This window comes from Schistocerca americana, chromosome 9, assembly GCF_021461395.2.
Source record: "Schistocerca americana isolate TAMUIC-IGC-003095 chromosome 9, iqSchAmer2.1, whole genome shotgun sequence".
Classification (NCBI taxonomy): domain Eukaryota; kingdom Metazoa; phylum Arthropoda; class Insecta; order Orthoptera; family Acrididae; genus Schistocerca; species Schistocerca americana.
Window position 1 is genome coordinate 197715935 of NC_060127.1, and position 22079 is coordinate 197738013.

Genomic DNA, 22079 nt, shown 5'->3' on the forward strand with positions numbered 1-22079 from the left:
TTCAAAAATCAGTTTACGATTCTTTCAAAAATCAACTTAGGATGTGTTCAAAATTGTTCTAAAACCAGCAGGGATACGTGTACAAATCATGTGGATAATCGATAGGCCAACGTGTGCTGGATGTGGATGCTTGTGAAACAAGGATTTTTCCCCTCCAGAATATAAATGTGGCGCCCCCCGACGAAATTGCCACCCGGGTCAGATACCTCGGTCCCCCCCCCCCCCCCCCCTCTCTCTCCAAGATCCTGGGCCTGCTGCGCATGCGTGAATCTGGCAGCTTGGGCGCTCCGCTCCAGCAGAGTTTTTCGCGGTATCATCCAGCTGCTTGCTGCGAGCGACTGCTTACACAGCCAACAGCCACCTTTCTGTAGCCAGAAGCGGGAGAACTGCGCATGCGCACAAGCCCGCTAGTAACTGCTAAAAGGAATCTAATGTAAACAGTTGTGACGTCGCGCTTATCGGAGGCAGTTTGTTGTTTTGAAGCATTGCATAGTCTTTCTAAAGCCTTTGACACATTTTGCTGTTGGCAGACGCTTGAATGAGCCTTGCGTTTTGTTATAGTATATGGCACATTTCCTTTACGATTTATGTTTTATTTTCGTTTTTTTCTCTCGTTCATGTATTATTGCTGCAGTATTATTCTGCAGTAGCGGGATACAGTAATATCCTTTGTCAGAGTATCGGTCCTTACCAGTCAAAATTACAGCAATTTAATTGAAAACTAAAACAATGAAAAATTCCAGGAAATCTGAAAGATTTCCTGGTTTTCCCGGTTTTCTCCAGGATCTCCCGGTTCGTATACTCCTTGTAGAAGAAGATCAACCACTACTAGTCGCAAGCGACCGCTTGCAGCACAACCAAGCTTTCCCACCATAAGCACTTGCATACGGCGTCAGCAGGTCACAATGACAAACATGACTTGCACATAATGACAAGTATGTAGCTTCTCCCACCTAGTCATTAGCATTTGCACTGGATGATATGTATGTACAATGTCGTGAATATGGGGTCTGTGACAATAAGGGAGGAAAATATATGTAAGAAATTATCAGTGTTGTTTGATGTTGAATTCAATGAAGAGCCATCGTGCAATTTTTCTTGTTTACGCCACTTCAGGCTACATGTTATAAGTATTGCTGTATTGTCTTCATAGGAAAATCACATACATATTTTTCATTTTTTTGTTATGTGCTTTGTTATTACCACCCATACGAAGATCGTAAGACATTTTGGTCTTATGCCAAAGCGGTAGGTGGATCAAAACAAAATGTCCAGGCACTCTGTGACCAAAATGGTACTGAAACAGAGGATGACAGACTAAAGGCCGAAATACTAAATCTCTTTATCCAAAGCTGTTTCACAGAGGAAAACTGCACTGTAGTTGCTTCTCTAGATTGTCGCACAGATGACAAAATGGTAGATATCGAAATAGATGACACAGGGATAGAAATACAATTAAAATCGCTCAAAAGAGGAAAGGCCGCTCGACCTGATGGGAGACCAGTTCAATTTTACACAGAGTACGCGAAGGAACTTGCCCCCCTTCTTACAGCGGTGTACCGTAGGGCTCGGGAAGAGCGTAGCGTTCCAAAGGATTGGAAAAGGGCACAGGTCATCCCCGTTTTCAAAAAGGGACGTCAAACAGATGTGCAGAAGTATAGACCTATATCTCTAACGTCGATCAGTTGTAGAATTTTGGAACACGTATTATGTTCGAGTATAAGGACTTTCCTGGAGATTAGAAATCTACTCTGTAGGAATCAGCATGGGTTTCAAAAAAGACGATCGTGTGAAACCCAGCTCGCGCTATTCGGCCACGAGACTCGGAGGGCCATAGACACGGGCTCCCAGGTAGATGCCGTGTTTCTTGACTTCCGCATAGCGTTCGATATAGTTCCCCACAGTAGTTTAATGAACAGAGTAAGAGCATATGGACTATCAGAGCAATTGTGTGATTGGATTGAAGAGTTCCTAGATAACAGAACGCAGCATGTCATTCTCAATGGAGAGAAGTCTTCCGAAGTTGCCGGTCGGTGTGGCCAAGCGGTTAAAGGCGCTTCAGCCTGGAACCGCGCGACCGCTACGGTCGCAGGTTCGAATCTTGCCTCGGGCATGGATGTGTGTGATGTCCTTAGGTTAGTTAGGTTTAAGTAGTTCTAAGTTCTAGGGGACTGATTACCTGAGAAGTTAAGTCCCATAGTGCTCAGAGCCATCTGAACCATTTTATTTTCTTCCGAAGTAAGAGTGCTTCCAGATGTGCCGCAGGTGAGTGTCGTAGGACCGTTGCTATTCGCAATATACATAAATGACCTTGTTGATAACATCGGAAGTTCACTGAGGCTTTTTGCGGATGGTGCTGTAGTATATCGAGAGGTTGTAACAATGGAAAATTGTACTGAAATGCAGCAGGATCTGCAACGGATTAACGCATGGTGCAGGGAATGGCAATTGAATCTCAATGTAGACAAGCTGCGAATACACAGAAAGAAAGATCATTTATCATTTAGCTACAATATAGCAGGTCAGCAATTGGAAGCAGTTAATTCCATAAATTATCTGGGAGTACGCATTAGGAGTGATTTAAAATGGAATGATGCCAGACTGAGATTCATTGGAAGAATCCTAAGAAAATGCAATCCGAAAACAAAGGAAATACGTTACAGTACACTTGTTCGCCCACTGCTTGAATACTGCTCACCAGTGTGGGATCCGTACCAGACAGGGTTGATAGAGGAGATAGAGAAGATCCAACGGAGAGCAGCGCGCTTCGTTACAGAATCATTTAGTAATCGCGAAAGCGTTACGGAGATGATAGATAAACTCCAGTGGAAGACTCTGCAGGAGAGACGCTCAGTAGCTCGGTACAGGCTTTTGTTGAAGTTTCGAGAACATTCCTTCACCGAGGAGTCAAGCAGTATATTGCTCCCTCCTACGTATATCTCGCGAAGAGACCGTGAGGATAAAATCAGAGAGATTAGAGCCCACACAGAAGCATACCGACAATCCTTCTTTCCACGAACAATACGAGACTGGAGAACCGATAGAGGTACTCAAGGTACCCTCCGCCACACACCGTCAGGTGTCTTGCGGAGTATGGATGTAGATGTAGATGTAATTGTGAAATGGGCCTCAGAGATATGTTCCTTCTCAATGATGCTTTATTCAACATATTGCAAGCCAGAGCTTAGGATATTGGCTCATATGTAACAAAAATTAGCAAAATTTAAATACTTTTAACTGGTAAAGAAAAAAGTAGCAACAATGTCAACTGTTCAATAATATCGAACAGCCTTGGATAATGAAAGATGATAAAAATGTTGAGCATGTTTAAACCTTGCTGTAATTGTATAGTGTAACAGTCATGAATACAATTTCGTTCCAGTTACTATACTCCAGAAACTAATCAACAGTACCAAAATGAAAAGACAATATTCTACACATAAATTACACGAAGGCCTACAGTTTCTCCCATGTTTCTCTTTAAAATGTTGTAGGGCTACTCTACCTAACACATTGAAAATATCTAACACACGTAACCACAAAACATCCACAACGAATGCACTATTATTCCACTTCTGTACTTTGAAACAGAAACACATACTGGAGTTAATATTCTAGTTTTATACACTCACAGCAAAGACGATCTTGTTAGTCTTTCAACCAGCTGCTTTAACTTTAAGATGCGGTACAGTGACGCATACTACAGTATACAACCCTTCTTCAGGTGAGCAGTTATTTTTGTTTGCAATTAAGATGTGCCTATGCATTTTGCATTGACAATGCATTCATTTTAAACGCCTGATTTGAAACCAACAACTTGCAGAAAAACAAGAGTTTGAAAATATGCGTTACACTGGTGTTAATAACCACCAAATATGTAACAAAAAATGATCAATGTACGTTATAGCAGATATATTTCTCAGAAAATGTATAAAAATACGTCGTTTTGTACGAAAATTCTCAATAGGCGACGTCGTACTAAGCGATTTTGTCAATATAGCGTTGACATGCGGTTTCGGCGGGGTCCTTAGATTCTCCTTTTATAGCCCATACGTCGTTAAAAACGATGTCGCTGTAATAGATATCGACTGTAGTTCAGAAACTCAAGATCAGCTTACAAACTTGATTCTGCTGTCAACTGAGAGGATCTCCTAAGGCAGCTGAGGTCTAAGTTCTGGTAATCAACGAATTCACCAAAAAGATGATTCAATACCAATTAAAAATACCAATTGCTTACCTTACAGAATTGCCTGTACTCGCCACTGGCTGGTTGCCGGTCTTTTAGCGAACCATCCTCGCCGTTTCAGCGCCACAAGCACTGGAGCCATTCGGTAGCTGTTTTGCGTCCGAACCACTTTTGTTACTGCGTGAGGGATGGAGTGGTCGTGAGTGAAAGTAATGCTGATTATACACTGAAGAGCCAAAGAAACTGGACTTGTACACCTGCCTAATATCGTGTACGGCCCCACGAGCAAGCAGAAGTGCCGCAACACGACGTGTTCTGAAGTAGTGCTGGAGGGAATTGACACCGTGAATCCTGCAGCTCTGTCCATAAATTCCTGAGAGTGCGACAGGCTGGAGATCTCTTCTGAACAGCAAGATGCAACTCAGAAGAGTGTTCCTGGAGCCACTCTGTAGCAATTCTGGACGTGTGGGGTGTCGTATTGTCGTGCTGGAATTGCCCAAGTCCGTAGGAATGCACAGTGGACATGAATCGATGTAAGTAAATAGACAAGATGCTTACGTACATGGCACCTATCAGAGTCGTATTTAGGCATAGCAGGGGTCCCATATCGCTCCAACTGCACACACTCCACACCATTACAGAACCTCCACCAGCTTCAACAGTCCCCTGCTGACATGCAGGGTCGATGGATTCATGACGTTGTTCCCTACCCGTACACGTCCATCCGCTCGATACGATTTGAAACGACACTTGTCCGATCAGGAAACATGTTTCCAGCCATCAACAGTCTAATGTCGGTGTTGAAGGGCCCAGGCTAGGCGTAAAACTTTGTCGCGCAGTCATCAAGGGTACACGATTGAGCCTTCAGCTCCGAGAGCCCATATCGATGATGTTTTGTTGAATGGTTCGCACGCTGACACTTGTTGATGGCCCAGCATTGAAATCTGCAGCAATCTGCGGAGGGGTTGCGCTTCTGTCACGTTGAACAATTTTCTTCAGTCGCCGCCGGTCCCGTTCTTGCAGGATCTTTTTCCGGTCACAGCGATGTCGGAGATCTGATGTTTTACCATTTCAGACACTGGTGAAATGGTCGTACGGGAAAATCCCCGCTTCATCGCTGCCTCGGAGATGCCGTGTCCCATCGCTCGTGCGCCGACTATAACACCACGTTCAAGGTCACTTAAATGCTGATAACATGGCACTGTAGCAGCAGCAACCGATCCAACAACTGCGCCAGACACTTGTCTTATATAGGCGTTGCCTACCGCTGCGCCATATTCCTCCTGTTTACACACCTCTGTATTTAAATACGCATGGCTATACCATTTTCTCTGGCGCTTCAGTGTATAAGAATGCACACGGTTGGCAAGAAGTACCCGTACCCCTATTACGGATTACTATTTCATTTGATTTATTTCAGCCCAAGTATTTACGCATTAAGTGTCCAATATATCAGTATGATGTCAGGTGTTGTAGAGCGACACGCATCCTCAACAGCATTGCGCAGCGCAGTTCTTCCCGAGTAGCGTGACGAGGTGCAGAGAAACGCGACTTGGTGACTGCCCATTTACCGAGCTGTAAGGTGTGGCGAGGTCAGGACTTGACTGGTGGCCAGTGTTGCTGATGAACCATGACCTACCCACCGTGCTGAGGATAAAATCAGAGAGATTAGAACCCACACAGAGGCATACCGACAATATTTCTTTCCACGAACAATACGAGACTGGAATAGAAGGGAGAATCGATACAGGTACTCAAAGTACCCTCCACCACACACCGTCAGGTGGCTATCGAAGTATGGATGTAGATGTAGATAAGACTACATGTAATGTAGAGGTGGCAGCATTACATTCCTTCATGGAGGTCAGTGTCTCAACAAATTGGAAATCTGCTTGAAAGGTCACTATGCCCTATGACAGACCCGCTGATTTCCAAAAATGGCTACTTCAAAAGGTGAGAAGAATCTGAAACGATAACACAAATTATTGCAACCATGCAACAGGTCAACCACTGTTACCATTCGGGTGACTGGGAAGTGACCCACTCTCAATCAGGCGCGGACAGATTTCTCTTGTTATCTGAAGAATTGTCGACACTTGGGTTTAAAAAAAATTAAATATTGTTTTGACTAAATGAGAGGCTATTGATTATGGCAATCAATCACCAACATCAACTACTTAACTATATCTTAGGAGAACCATTTGTAATGGGAATGACCATGTTCAAGGCTGAGAATGGTGTAAAGTATAATAAAAACGCTAACTCTAAGAATTCACAAGCATTTTAATCCATTTTTACTCTTCAACGTCTTATAGCACAATGTAGATGACGTCATTGTGCTCTCACAAAGTGTGTTTTCAGGCAGTTCTCAGTTGCCCTGTGTAAGAAAATACAAAAATAAATGTTTTTCTAGCCTGTACATTGTTGCCAATATTTACAGAAGCATACCACAAGGGTATTGATGTTCTATCACATGAAGAACTAAGTGTTTTCTCAGGGTGCTACTAGATGAGAATTTCTTTTGACATATGCAGCAGTTGTATGGTTCAGTACGAGTGTGCAGGGTCCAGTATTCCCCCAGGTTGCTGATACCCTGTATTTATCATGACGCACAATACGGCTGCAAGGGCGTTCACCAGTGCGAAACCACAAATGCTGCTTCAAATGCTTGTTTTCCACGAGTGTCTTCTCGCAAACACCACAAATCTAAGCACGTCCGAAAGCGTGCACCAGCGAATGCTGCTTCAGATAACTAAGTTGTGTGAATGTCTTGTTGCAGACAGCACAGCTGTACGGGCGTTCGCCTGTGTGCAACTGCGCATGCCGCTTCAGGGACATTTTATGTTTGAATGTCTTGTTGCAAAGACCACAGATGTGGGGACCTACGTCAGTGTGCAACCGCGAATGTTGCTTCAATTGATTATGTTGGATGAATCTCTTGCTGCAAACGGCACAGCTGTATGGGCGTTCACCAGTGTGCAAGAGCGCATGCCGCTTCAGTGTGCCACGTTCCGAGAATGTCTTGCCGCAGACGCCACAGCTGTACGGGCGTTCACCAGTGTGCACAAGGAAATGCCTCTTCAAATCACTCCTCCTTGCGAATTTCTTGGGACACACACAGCACGAATGATAGGTACATCTGATCATGCATGTGTGATCCTTCAGGTCCCTCAAATTTGCAAACATCTTTTTACAAATGTCACAACAATGCACCAGACAACTTGTACCACTTTTATTCCCGCAGGAGACTTTCTCTTTGGTGGTGTATTGTATCTTGTAGCCTGTTCCTGCAGCCTGTGAAACGTTGGTAACCAAATTCCAGCTGCCATCAAGACTCTTGGCGTCCTCGATGCCAACAGGGCTGGTGCTGCATAAAAATGGAGAAAACTGTGTCAGAAAGTATTGTCAAAACAGTGCAAATCTAGAAATAAAAAATTATATTACCATATGGGAGGTCATCTTATGTCTCAAACGTTCCCCACAAATGCACATTGTATAGCATAGTCTGCAAACTAGATCACACATTAGGAATACACAGTATTAAATTAACAGAATATTGTATGGCGTTCTGAAGACGCAACAGAGAGATTTGAGTCCATATGTACCCGATATTTAGGGAAAAAGAGGCTTAAAATTTGTCACACGGTACTTCACAGAAGCCAGGTATAAAAAAATTCATTGACAGTGGGATTACTGAAAAGTGAAAACACAGGATGCCACAAACCATAACCATTCCTTCAGCAGACACAAGAAATTGGCTGATTGGAGCCATAGAACTCCAATGTATAGCATGTGAACTTGTACATCAAAGTCTATATTCCACAACTCACCTATGGTGTGTCGCAAATACGTAACTTCATATATTCCTTTTGTTGTAGATCATTGATATATTGGGGCATGTTAAGACTTTTTTCTTAATTATCCTAACAACTAGAATTCACCAGTGTCAAGAAAGACTATGAAACATTGTTTAAACTACTACAAACGATGCCAGCTTGGTTGTGGAGCAGTAGATAAAATGTCTCACAAAGTGACGGGCCGTGGAACACACGTTCCACTATGAGAAGCCTACTTACACCGCGACAGAACTGGAATAAACTACTTAAACGACAGTGGGTGGTTACAGGAAGGTCAACCTGGGAAATGGTTTGGTGCTGAGATTTTGAGTTGTCATGGGTCGTTTATTAGCGACACCTTCCCACAGACTAGAGACTATAGATAGTGTGGTGTAAATCCAGGTTCCAGGGGTGCATAAAGCACCACTGTGTGGTTTCAGCAATGAGTCTTACTTCCGTCTGCGGCGGCCAGGTCGACTCCAATCTGTTTGTAGATGATTGGTGAGCAGCCATAGAGAGCGGTGGATTTCAAGATGCATACCTCTCCAATTCGTGGAATCGTGATTTCGGAAACTATGGGATATGCGGGATACAACAAAAGAAGTGGTTTGATAAGTGTTAGGCAAAGGCTTAATACTACCCAATATGTGCCAAGAATAGTCCAGCCATTATGCCCAGAGAACCAGCAGCAGGCACACCTCCTGCTGGCGATGATGGACACGACTTCAGGATGAGTTAGTCATTTAACACCCCTCACGTCATTTAACAGTTTCGCATTCTTGATACGTATCAGACTGGAGCTTTATTGTGTTACACCTTCTATTTTCGACAGTGTATTTGAAAAAATCTGTAAATAGTGTACAGTTCACAGAAAAAGTCCAACTGGACATGAATTGAATGATGTTAATTGATGTGAAATGTTTGATTATGACTGTAAAATAATCAGTTTCGTCTTCGCAATTACATTCAGGTAGAGAGTATGTAAATGGAAAGTTTAGTTTGCTTGAGTTGAAAACTCACACAATTTCGATTCTAATAATGAATTAAGGGTGCGAGTTGCCTTAAAACGTGGAGGTAAAGAAACAGATCAGAATATAACTGGAGAGAAAGATACCACAGGATGTCCTAACTAAACAGAAACACAAACATCAGATGAAGCGAAATGTGGCACAGAAAATACAAGTGCTGCTTACCAATTTATACCCGAGGGAAAATTTGAGAACATATATTGGTAAATTAACCATTGAATTTTGCTATGTTTTGCGTTACGTCTGGATTCACATGCTTTTATTATTATTTTTTATTTATTTATGCTAACTTTAGTGTGTTGAGATGGGAATTTATTGAACTATGTTATGTTTATATTGCGGTGCATATTACATGTTTCTTGCTGAAATATTATTGCACCATTAACAAAGCCATTTTTAGGACAGACACTTTGAGAGTTACGAACTAGGTGAGCACATGGTAATTGGCTGTGTATTCCTTCTTTACACCTTTTTTCCCTTCTGGACAACATCATTGCCCTACATTCAATATCTATCTGTCTCAGTTACCTTTTGCGTACAGTGCAATCCAGAAATAAACAAGTCAGTTGTCCGTAGCAGTAGCGAAAACACAAAAACGTCATGAAATTCCAGTCGTATATACGCAAGAGATTGCGTCCATAATTACGGAACCGAAACAAAATAAAACAGGAAAAGAACAATTAACACAGGTGAGCGAAGCAGGTGATGTGCGGTCACAGCAGACAAGGGAGTGAGAAACGGTAAACGCGCGATTCCAACGGAGCGGCAGCCGACCCTCCGAACGTACGCGAGTGACGCTAGAACAGAGCAAGTTGCGGCGACACATGTACCAATTGTGCAGTTTCCAAGTCACAGTACAACAGGTTATAGGCCCCAAGACAATATGAATATAATAGAAAGGCAAAACACTGAAGCATTAACAGGAAATGTAAACGAATCTTTCAGTCCGACACACGAGGAACGGTACGGTGTAGATAACTGCACACCACTAAGTAGATACGATGCTAGATGGGAAATAAATACGTCATATCAAGACGCAAATGTGGTAGAACGAGTACAAGAGAACATGACACATTTGAAGGGAACGAGTAATGTTGTGTAAACACAAATGCGATATGGTGAAAGAGGAAAATTTGACAATTATCACTTTTTGACAGTCAGAAAATTTCAACATTACAAAGAAAGCGGGAACGGCTTACATCCACGAACATTTATAAATCAATTTCAGATCGGTTTACCAGAGCCTTGGCCACTTAGCCATAAACTTGACTTCATTTGTGGGCATATGGACAGCGCAATTGCGGAATCCACGCAAAGCGTAACTGTAAACTGTCAGTCGTATGAGCAATTTAAATCCGCATTCTTGGAGCGATACTGGTCCACAGAAACACAAAATACAATAAAGTATGAGTTATTATAGAAAGAGTTGTTCGAAAATTCAGGGCAAAGGAAACCTGTTACATTTTTCGAGGAAATGATAAAAAAGAGTCAGTGTTTAGATTATCAATACAGTGATGGGGAACTAGGCCGAGCGGTTCTAGGCGCTACAGGTTAAGTAGTTCTAAATTCTAGGGGACTGATGACCTCAGATGTTGAGTCCCAAAGTGCTCAGAGCCATTTGAACCATTTTTGATACGGATGTGCAGAGTGAAGTTACCGTTACGTTATCGGCAGTTATTGGTTGGTAGGGCAGGAGATAATATACAACCATTTAAAGAAATTTTAAGAGAACTTGAATTCATATTCAATGAAGATGACGCAAGGAAACAACGTACAATCAGAGAAAACAATAATGCGGGGCATAACAGCAACCGATCAGGTTTTAATAATAATAATTCCAATGGCAATAATAGCGTATGAAAAGGTAATTGTTTTGGAAGGAGTGGTAATCGCCCATGGGATAACAATAATAATTATGGTTTTGGAAACGCACAGAGGGCAAATGACAATTATGGTTTAGGTGGGCCGCGGAATTACAATGGTGGATTTGGTCCTAGAAACTACGGTAGTAACTATGATACGAGATACAATCTCCGTGCGAACGAAGGCGGAAGGTTTAGAGGTTTTCAGCAGCAAAACACAGGTTATTCGGGTGGTAATGAAATGGACAGAACGCAGAAAGGTTGGGAAAATCAAGCTTCAGCGGGACAAAACATGCGATATGAACTGGTAGAAGAAGTCGAGGTGAGGCCACCAAACCCAGGTAAAAGAATTGACAATATGAACGGTACGGAGACCAATAGTAAAACCCAGGTTAGAAGTGAAGTCCCTCCAGTACCTAAGTAAAACATCGACATTTTGTAAAATTAACACCAAGCAATAGGAAAGTTACAGTGTTGAAAACAAATTCTTTTCTGACAAACTGCCTATTGGCTTCTCTCTCGGGTTCTTCGGCCGACGTTCATCTGATGATTTTACTGACGTTTCGCCAGCACGAGTGGCTGCCACTGTCAAAGCTTCACCCTCCATTGCCGATGGTGAACTGTAGCCGAGCTCGCGGCCGCAGACTATATGTACCTGGCGCGCCAACGTCCGAGGGCTTCTCCGCGGTCATTTCCGGCGCGGTTCTCCTCTTGCTACCTGCGACGGTCGTTCGCTGCAGTACGGGAAGCCAGGATCCTTTTACCTTAAGGCTTTCCTCTTTTTTGTTGAAATTCTTCGCGTGTTTTTGTATTTCTACAGCTTCTCTGAACAAGCGCGTGTGATAGTGCTTCTCTACAGCCAGAACTTCCGTGTCGGCGAATTTTATTACGTGGCCGGTCTCACTTAGTGATTTCTCCAGCTGCCCCAACGTGCATTGTCGTTTATGTTCTTTGAACCCGGTGTTGATTGATCGTCCAGTCATTCCGACATAAACTTTTCCGCATGTGCATGGTATACGGTATATTCCCGACATTGCAAGTGGGTCCCTTTTCTCCTTTGCCGATTTAAGACACTCTTTGATTTTCCTTGTCAGTTTGAAAATCGTCTTTACGCCGTGTTTGCGCAATATACGGCCGATTCTGTCCGTCACTCTGGGAATGTATGGCAGAAAGGCCGTACCCGACATTTCTTTTTCTGCTTCCTTACTTCGTCGAGTGTTTGGCTCTGTTACACTTCTAATATAATTTGCGGAGTACCCATTGCTCCTCAGAACACTTTCCAGGTGTTGCATTTTGTGTCTGAGGTGTTGCGGCTCACATATTCGTCCTGCTCTCGTTACGAGCGTACTAATCATGCCTCTTTTCTGGCTCGGGTGGTGGTTTGACAGTTTGTGCAGATATCGGTCCGTGTGTGTCGGTTTTCGATACACGCTGTCTCCCAGGTTTTCGCCATCCTTTGTGACCAGCACATCAAGAAATGGCAGTTTTTTGTCCTTTTGGTACTTCGATGATAAATTTTATGTTGGCATGGAGGCTGTTCAGGTGTCTTAGGAAGTCACCGAGCTGTTCTTCACAATGGCTCCACACCACGAAAGTATCATCGACGTACCTGTACCACACCTTAGGTTTGCAAGTCGCCGAGTCCAGTGTCTGTGCTTCGAAATGTTGCACGAAGAAGTTGGTCACCACTGGACTAAGAGGATTACCCATGGCGACACCTTCCAGCTGTTCGTAGAAATTGCCATTCCACATGAAATAGCTCGTGGTGAGACAGGCATGGAAGAGCTTTGCGATGTCTTGCAGGAAAATGGAATCGATGTGCTCCAGAGCGTCACTGAGTGGCACATTCGTAAACAAAGAAACATCAAAGCTGACGAGGATGTCGGTTGGTGCAAGTTTCAGTTTTTTCAGCTTCTCAGTGAAATGTCCAGAGTCCTTTAGGCACGTGTCGGTGGAGCAGCGAGGCCAAGTGTTTTGCTAGTTTATACGTCGGTGAGCCAGGAGCGCTAACAATCAGTCTTAGTGGAACGTTGTTCTTATGGATCTTAGGTAATCCATACAGCTGAGGTAACACAGAAGCCCTACCACCTGCAGTTCAAAGTAAGGCACTACGAGGCACAGACAACATCGTTGCTGACAGTCTGAGCAGAATGTTCGGAGACGAGGAAGATCGGCTCTCAGTTGAGGAAGTATGTGGATCAGATGAATCCGATGGCTTAGAACATGTAATGTGTCCGATCTTAAGTGGGTGTCCGCTTCTCTTCAAACACATTGGTAGGCAATAGGATAATGAGATCGAGTTGTCAGAGTTGAAGGAGAGAATTAGAAAAGGTGAATCGATAAAAGGTCGGCTCCCACTAGGGCTGCCGCGCGGCAAAACCGCGCGATAAGGCGTTGGTTGCCATGGGAACGCCGTTCGCGGCACAGTCGCGGTTTGCACACGTCGAACCGCCGCCGCCGCCGCCGTTGCGGCGTCCCGCGCCGCAGGTCCGCGCCGCCAATCACAGAACGCGTTGAGCGTGACGTCAGGGCCATGCGAACCTTCGCCGAAGCGCTGGAGCGGGCGTGGCGGCAGCTGTGAAATACTTATCATCGTATCACAAGGAAAGTATTCGATGAAGAAACTTGATTCTTTCGCATCTTACAGTCTGATATCTTCGCCCGATAAAGGACTGAATTTCTTTTTGTTTCTCGTTATGATTACTTGCTGTGTCGCTTCCAAGTAAACCACTACACGAAATTTTGCTCAATGTGCAGAGGTAAAAAAGCACTGTGCAGACTTTGCGTATAGTTCATTTTAGGTAATACATTATTGCGTATAAAATTTAGCCAACATATCGAAATTGTTTTTAAAGTTGAGAGCAGGACGACAGCTGTCACCGTTCTCGAGACACTGAATGACATGTCGGCGGACGGGCCGCGCGGTGGTTCAGCGCGCGTCGACTTGTTCGTCGTAAATCATGCAGTTGTAGCAGCATCAAATTTCGTAACCGGTTCGAGATATCGAAACGTGATATTTTGCAAATGGTTATTCGCAAAGAGTCGCGTAATTTGTCGTATGGTAAAAACGCGAAACTCTTTTATCTATTGAGGTATGGAACTAACTATAGTTTCTTACAACTGATCGATGTACTTTTTAAAGGCTATTTAACAGCATGTGGAATGAGAAGCACAGTTACATGGAGCACGTTAATATTTACAATGTTGTATACAGACCTACACAGCTTAAAAAGAAACCAATTTGCTGGTATGTCATAAGATATAATTGCTACATATCAACAAATCTTTATTATTTCGTTTTGCCTCAAGAAACTTTGTTTGTCTATAACATTTAGAAAATTTAGAAGTACATGTAATAACCCCAGGTTGCCAAGTTTCTTTACAGAAGCACTAAAACAGTCTTCACGGGCCGGATATATATCCTCTGCTTAGTCAGTTTCTATTACCAAAAGACTGTACATCCCTGATCGCCTCCTCGCGAAACATCTTGGCATAAAGTACCAAATACAACATTGTGTGCACTGTCTTTAGTAGCTGCAGACTCTGGAACTTATTTCCTAGTATAAGACTGTTTGCAGTAAGAGGAAAATATACACAAATACTTCACAATTGCACAAGTGATACGTACTAGTTGCTATATTATAAAAAAAATTCTCTGGAAATAAATTCACAACTAACATATTTAATTAAAGGTGCTGCTGCAGCTTTGTGTTAACAATAATACAATTCGTTGAATTGTTTTCTGTGGTTTTCAGCTTCAAGACTGTGTTGATACAGCATTGCACTGTAGTCTATTCTACATAAGCCTCTTCAGCTCTGCCTAACTACTACATCCTACATCCATTCGAACTGCTTACCGTTGTCTCTACAATTTTGCTTCCATTAGCAAACTAATGATTCCTTGATGGCTCAGAATATGTCCTGTCAACCAACTGCATCTTTTAGACAAGTTGTGCTATAATTTCATTTTTCTCCTCAGTTTGATTCAGTACCTCTTCATTTGTTATACAATCTACATATCTAATACTCAGCATTCTTCTTTAGCACCACGTTTCGAAAGCACTCATTGTCTTCTTGACAGAAATATTTCCCAACAAATTTATAATCGTGGTAAAAAAAACTCTTCTTTTTCAGATATACGTTTCTTGCTATTATCAGTCTACATTTTTTATCTTCCATATTTTTGTCTTCTCAACTACTGCTTCCCTTTCTAGTCCTTGAAGTTACAACTATAGTATGACTTCTGTACACGCTGTAAAGAATTCTATGTCTCTGTGTTTTATCACTGATACCCACTGAGCTTCTAAGAGTGTATTTCAGTCAAGATTATCAAGATCTCTTAATCTACAAGTGCCATTAACGTAGGTTTGCCTTTCTTCTGTCTGTCTACTAAGATAGCTTTTAGGATCAGTATTGCATCACGTGTTCATAAATTTCACAGGATTCTAAAATTGTGCTCAGTTTAGTTTGTATAGTTTCCTCCTCCCCATACTCATATTTCCTCCACCTTCCAGCCTTCCCTTCTCTGCTTAGTTCTGGCTTGCCATCTGAGCTGTTAATATTCGTACAGTTGCTTTTGTTTGCTCCAAACATTTTTTTAAATTTGATTGTCCTATATGCACCATCTATCTTTTCTAAGTGCAATTGTAAAGCCTTTGTTGATTTACGATTTTGCACTGCTTTTTTATATTTGCTTCTGTTGTCAATTCAAGTCAATATATCATATGTTATGCAAGGCTTTCTACTGCATCTTTTTCGTGTTTTTATTTTGTGCTGCTCTCAATACTTGTTCTCTCAAAAGTACCCATTCGTCTTGTAGTGTATTCCTTCCTCGCTTTCAATCAATCGTTGGCTAATGTTCCCTTTAAGAGTATCCACAAGCTATGGTCTTAACTTATTCAGATTTCATCTCTTAATTCGCTACATTTAGCTGTCTCTTTCGTTGCTGTCTGCAGTAAATTATCTTCAGTCCGCATCTCCACCTGGAAGTGTCTTAGAATTTAAAATCGTGTTTCGAAAAGTCTATTGTGTTGACGTACTTCTTTCATGATTCTTGAACAAAGATTTAGCGATGATTAAATTACGCTCTGCGCGAAATTTATCAGGCGGCTCACCCTTTCATTTCTTCCTCCTAGTCCATCTTCTATTTCATCTTCCTGTCCCTGCTATCGAAATCCGTCTTTCATTGTATTTCAAATTTTTATCTACTTTAACAACAACCTGAATAATTTTCTTTATTTTGTCGTACATCTTTCCAAACTGTTCACCGTCTGTGGTGTCGGTTTACACGAAAACTTGTCTACGGTGGGTAGGTGTCGGTCTCATGTCTATATTTGCTATGGTAATGTTAAAGGCAGTTTAGGATGGAATTGGCTATTGTGAAAATATTCCATTGATTGTTTCGCTGACAAATACTCGCAGAGTGGTTGAAATATCTGATCTTAATAGAGGAAATACTGAAGATCAACTTACAGACATATTCAGTTACAAATAACTGCCTACCATATCAAGTGTAATGTACTATCATTGTAAACTGAATATGGGTACTGGAACTGCAATGTTAAAAACTGTTATGAGAGTCATGAGAAGTTATTTTTAACTGATCACTTCTCTAAATGTTGTCGAGTACATTAGGGAACAGTCATGGACAGTGATTCATTGAATGTGAGTGTGACGTCAGGTATGGCCCTCGGAGCTATGAGAATTTTCGGCGAAGCGCTCTAGTAGACACGCCCGCTGCTATGAAATACTTATCATCCGATTGTAAGAAAATATCCCGTGAAAAAAAAATTATACTGTTTTCCATCTTAGAGCCTGATATTCTCGCTCGATAAAGGCCAGCATTTCTTTTCGCTGTTCGTCGTTGTTACTGTGCGGCACGAAATCAAGTAAAAACTGCACGAAATTATAAAGAAATTCCAGAGATAAAAGCGCCTTGGGTACATATTGCATTTGGTTCGTTTTAGGTTTCACGTTAATGCATATGAAATGCAGGCAACGTATCGAAATTACATTAAAGCTGAGAGAAGCGCAATACGTCTTTTCGTTCCGATAATTACCAAAATATTAGGAAAATGTGAGGTGAAATAAAGATAATATACCTTGTGGCCACTAATATAGACACACTCAGCTGCACAGCCCGTTTTTTTTTATGGTTTGTGCCCTCTGGGCATTGCCGGAAGAACGGAATCCGTGGGCCCCAAAGGATTCGTTCGGCAGTGTTCCGGTAGGCGCGAGGCGGGCGACACCAAGTGTGAGTGTGCCTACTCATAGATGACTCATTATCTTATTTTTGTAGATTTCAGCTCAAGTCAAAATTAACGTGTTGCTCTCTTCGCTCATCGCTCGTTCAGCGGTGTACGAAACTTTTCTCGCTAATTTCGGAACATTATGAGCAGTTAAGTTGCGTTTAGCGCATGCAAGCCATTGTTCTGCTCTACCTCTGTTCAAATAAGTGGACTCGCGATGTATCTTCTCAGTTCAGTCTGATCTCACGAGTATAGTACAACTGAACAGATTTCTGAAACTTCGCTAATTTAGATTTCAGTTCGTAATCTAGTTTCCACGTGTCTTTGTCGGCTCAGTACGTGTTAACTACGGATCTCAGAGCCTTAAGTTCGCAGATCGTATTTCAGAGTAATATATCCTGTCCAATTTCCTTAGCTATTCTGAATTTTAGCACTCATTTTATATAAAATTTCTATTTGTGACGACCACGTGTTTGCGGATTGTGAGAGTCGTTAAATGTGGTTACACTTCGTATTAACATACCAGCATTTCACATTCGCTCGTGCTTACATTCAGTTGTGACATTACATTGTTAATCATTTAAATGTGTTACCCAGACAAATGTATTCCCAAAATTCATTACTCTACATTAATTATTTTTGATGTTGCGATTTTTCCGTCATTGTACATAAACCGCAACATACTGTTGAGTGTATGGCAGTGCATAAATTTACCAATATCACCGATTTTCTTTCTTGCTCCATCTGCATGCTGAGGCAGGGGAGAAATGCCTGTCTACATGCCTCTGTATGCACCCTCATCACTTTTCTCATGATCCCTACGCCAGATAAACGATTGTGGCAGCGTAATGGTCACATATTCATCTTCAGAAAGTTCTCTAAATTTACACAACATGGGTTCGTGAGATCTCCGTCTTCCATCCAACGATTCATATTTAAGTTCCCAGTGCATTTCTGTTACACTTCTGTAACGGTATATACCGACCTCTCACGGCCTTAGCTGCACATTCCTGAGTTCGTTTTATGTCTGTTGTCACGCCTCCTTGATACAGACTCCAAACACAGAAACAGTTGTTAGAACTGGTCACATTAACATCACGTATTGGATTTCCTTTACAGATGCACCACATTTTCCCAGAACCCTTTCAACAAGTGTAAGTCTTCCGTTCACATTCCCTAATATCGATGTTAAATGATCGTACCATTTCACATCGCTTGACATTACTCTTAAACATATACACAATGTGTCGTTTCCAAGATGTTCACCACTAATCCTTTTAATCAGATACCATAGGAGAATTTTTCTCATTGTTACAGATATTATCTTACAGTTAACCACTGCAATTGCTCATGGTTTTCCATTGAAGCTACTTACCTCCACACAACTGCTTCATCAGCAAACAATCTCATACTCACACAAATATTGGGTGTAGTAAATTTTTAGCAAATATGCAACATAACGATCATTTAAGCTTAGTCCTGGGCAAGGCAGGTGGCAGACTTTGGTCCATTGGTAGCATACTAAGGAAGTCCCCTCACCTAGAATACTGCTCAAATGTGTGGGACCCATACAAAATATGATTAATAGAAGACAGTAAACGTGTCCGAAGAAGAGCAGCACGAATGATCGATCACAGGTTTGTTTGACCCAAGGAAGAGTGTGAAGAGGTGCCGAAGAAATGGAATTGACAGGCAATAGAAGATAGATACAGACTGTCCCAAGATTAGTTGAGATGTAATTTTGATCCATAGTGAGGAGATCCTTCAGCGTCTAAAACACTTAGAAAACAAGAACACAATATAAATTAACAGAGATGAACTGATACACTAACGTACCTTCACACGTCGCAAGTGAAAAGGACCTTGTGGATGTAGAAGAAGTAAAAAGTCTTACTTTTTAATTTAAAAGGTAATAACATTTGTCATAAAACATTTAAATGTTTAATACACCGAGGTGCACATGATATTTCTTGAGATATTGTAGCCACCCACCAGCATACATAAAATCGTTTTCGGATACTTATTTACAATGATCATATTATAACACTGAATTCATACACAAGTCATACAGTACATAACATTAGTGTTATTTGATACTCTCAATAACATACACAGAAAAGTCGGTTCTGCTAATAATTTCATCAATCGAACAGAAAGATTTGGCCACCAATCTGCTTTTTTCATTAGTAGTTAAACTCTTTATGGCTGCTGGAACGTTATTGAAAATGTTTGTTATAATAAAGAGCAGCTTTCTGGACCAAAATTTATTATTATGAACATTATCCTTGTTTCTAGTACAAATGTCCACAGATCGAAGTCTAGTCATTAGTGTCGCTGCCATTAGATCATGGGGTCCTTGCTTCGACACCCAAGGGGCAAATGATTTTCCTCACTTGGGAACTGGATGTTTGTGTTACTCTAATCACTTCAACTCACCTTCCCCAACTTGCAAGTCGCCAAATTGGTGTCAGACAGGAGGATTTGCACCAAATAGCCAAGGAACCCCAGATGGGACCTTTCTGCCAACAGTGTCATACAATCACATTTCACTTTAATTATTGATTGCACAAATAGAGCTGTTCGTTCAGTAGGGAATATATTTTTAATGAAAAATTTCACTCTAGTATAAGTTTACTGTGAACAGTAGTACTATACCAGTAGTGCGACTAATCTGTTTCTGGCGCATTTTGTTACTGCGGGTTGCCTACATCAGGGGCAGGTATGCACTCAGGTACTTAACCTATTGTTCTCCTTTGATTGACAGGTCCTGAGCCTATTGTTCTGTTAAGCGCTTTTCCATGTCACCCCCGTTTCCTTTTGATTGACAGGCACTTAACCCGTTGTCCCCCCATCCCCTCCCCTAACCCCTTTCCCCCTCACTGCTATAGGTATACTTTTGGGTCTGAGTTATTGGAGTAGACCCCTCTCACTGTTAACAATTTGCTTGACTACTTAATTAAACTGATCAATTAATTAACCTGTCTGGTGAGAAAGTGCCACCCCCCTGCCACCCCCCCCCCCCCAGTGGGAAGTTCAAATTCCATCACGACAATGCAACCTCTACTAACCACCACATTAACCCATGAACCTGCACCTTTGATGGCTGTGTTTAAGGAAAATGTGCACTCTGAGAAGCAGATTGGTCAGAATGTGGACCATCCCCTGCAGTGCATGATGGAGAACATAGATTTGTGGCATTTATTCCTAATACTGGTGTCATATAATTTCAGACTGGAAGAATTTTAAAAGTTTTTCCATCTACCTTCCAAGATTAGTACACTACTCGGTTCTCTCGAAGATGATCTGGGACTTAGGAAGATTGCAATATACAAAATTTGGTGTGAATGTGGGAGTGCTTACATTGGCCTTTCAATTCGCACAGTTCAGGATAGGTGCATGGAACATCGCCATCACATTCTGAAAAGTCGGCAGTAGCAGAACATTATTTAAAAGAGTAACATGGAATGAAATTAACCTAGTTCTGGTATTTGCCAGTACTTTCAAATTTTAGAACTGTGATTATAAAGAGGCAATCGAAATTAGGTTGGCACATAATCTGTTCAATAAAGACAAGAGTTTTCTTCTTAGTGGGACTTGGAACCCTGTACTATCTCACATCAAAACCTATGCTATCTGGTGCAGTCGACCTGAGTATTTGAGGATAGTTCTTGATGGCGATACATAGTTGGCTCCAGTGTTATACTAGGGGTAGTGTCATCAGCCCAGTCTTGGGGGAACAACTGTGGTGGGAAGCACATGCACCACATACAGTACAAAGGCCTATCTAGGACAATGAATTGCTCAGTTTTCAGAGAGAATCAGCAGCATCATTCTCCTAGAGATGGTGCATATATGAATCGTCTAATTATTCAGTCATGTTGATTTTACGATCCTACAGCTAACCAATGGAGACTGGAGAGAATTATTTTGCCTAGAAATCCTACAAAGTCACAAAATAATACTTGATTTACACCACAGTTGACACCTGTGAATTATCATCAGTGAACGAAAATCAGCAAACAAGAAGTCTCCTTGGTGTAAACAGTAGTGGGCACAAACGAACTTCATTTGATTGTGTGCAGACCACATTCTCTGGTGTCTTCTCGTGTTCGCCTGGTTGTGGTGGTGTGTAATCAACTGGCTTAAGATAAGCAGTGCTGACCCAGCATTAACTGAAAACCAAGGCAAAACTAATGTAAAGGTTTAATTCCATTCCTTACAAGGGGTTTATAAAATAGACATTATACAATATTTTCGGATCACCCGTTCTCATTTATCATGATTCTCAGATAAATTCGCATGTTTGCGCTAGTCGTAGGGTAATGGGGCTCCTAACCCAATTTTCATATCAAATTGCTATGCAAATTAATTAAGTTGATCAATCAATTACTTCCCACTGCCGGATGGCGTCACGTGTTTTCCCCAACCGGCACATGGGTTCCCACCCCCTGCCCCTCCCCCATCTATCCTACTTGCGGGACTTTTGGCGGGATATTCAAAAATGGCGGGAATTTCTTTGTCCCAGGACTTTGCCAATGTCCCACCTCCGTCCCGTTCACAAAAATTGGCGCGAAATTGAAATTTGGATTACCAGAATTGGTCAGGAGGTTCAGTCTATGCTGAGCTGTCGTGGAAGCATTGCAATATGTCCCATCAACAAGATTATTGTGAATGATAGGGCGACTTTCAATAGCTCTATTACATATACACATTCGAGAAAGCACTGCAGCCACAGTTCACTAAACAGTGGTTGGGAGACTATGATAATGGAACAAGCAGAATGATTTGATTCAGCCGATTGTGGCAATGCAGAGGGATGGAGCCAAGATGCACGTTGCAAACCGATACATGCCCACGTTTGTACGCATTCGCAAGCTGCCGAGGTATTCCACATGAAGCATTAACTCTTCCAAAACGGA

General features: G+C 42.0%; 1 protein-coding gene across 1 annotated transcript in view; it reads right to left on the reverse strand.

The window, feature by feature from the left end:
- Positions 1 to 6451: 6451 nt before the first annotated feature.
- Positions 6452 to 22079, reverse strand: part of LOC124551101 (zinc finger and SCAN domain-containing protein 31-like) — a 185529-nt gene continuing 169901 nt past the window's right edge. The window contains exon 7 of the mRNA XM_047126030.1: positions 6452 to 7553. Within this exon, the coding sequence (XP_046981986.1) occupies positions 6893 to 7553 (661 nt within the window). The 3' untranslated portion in view covers positions 6452 to 6892. The remainder of the gene's footprint in view (positions 7554 to 22079) is intronic.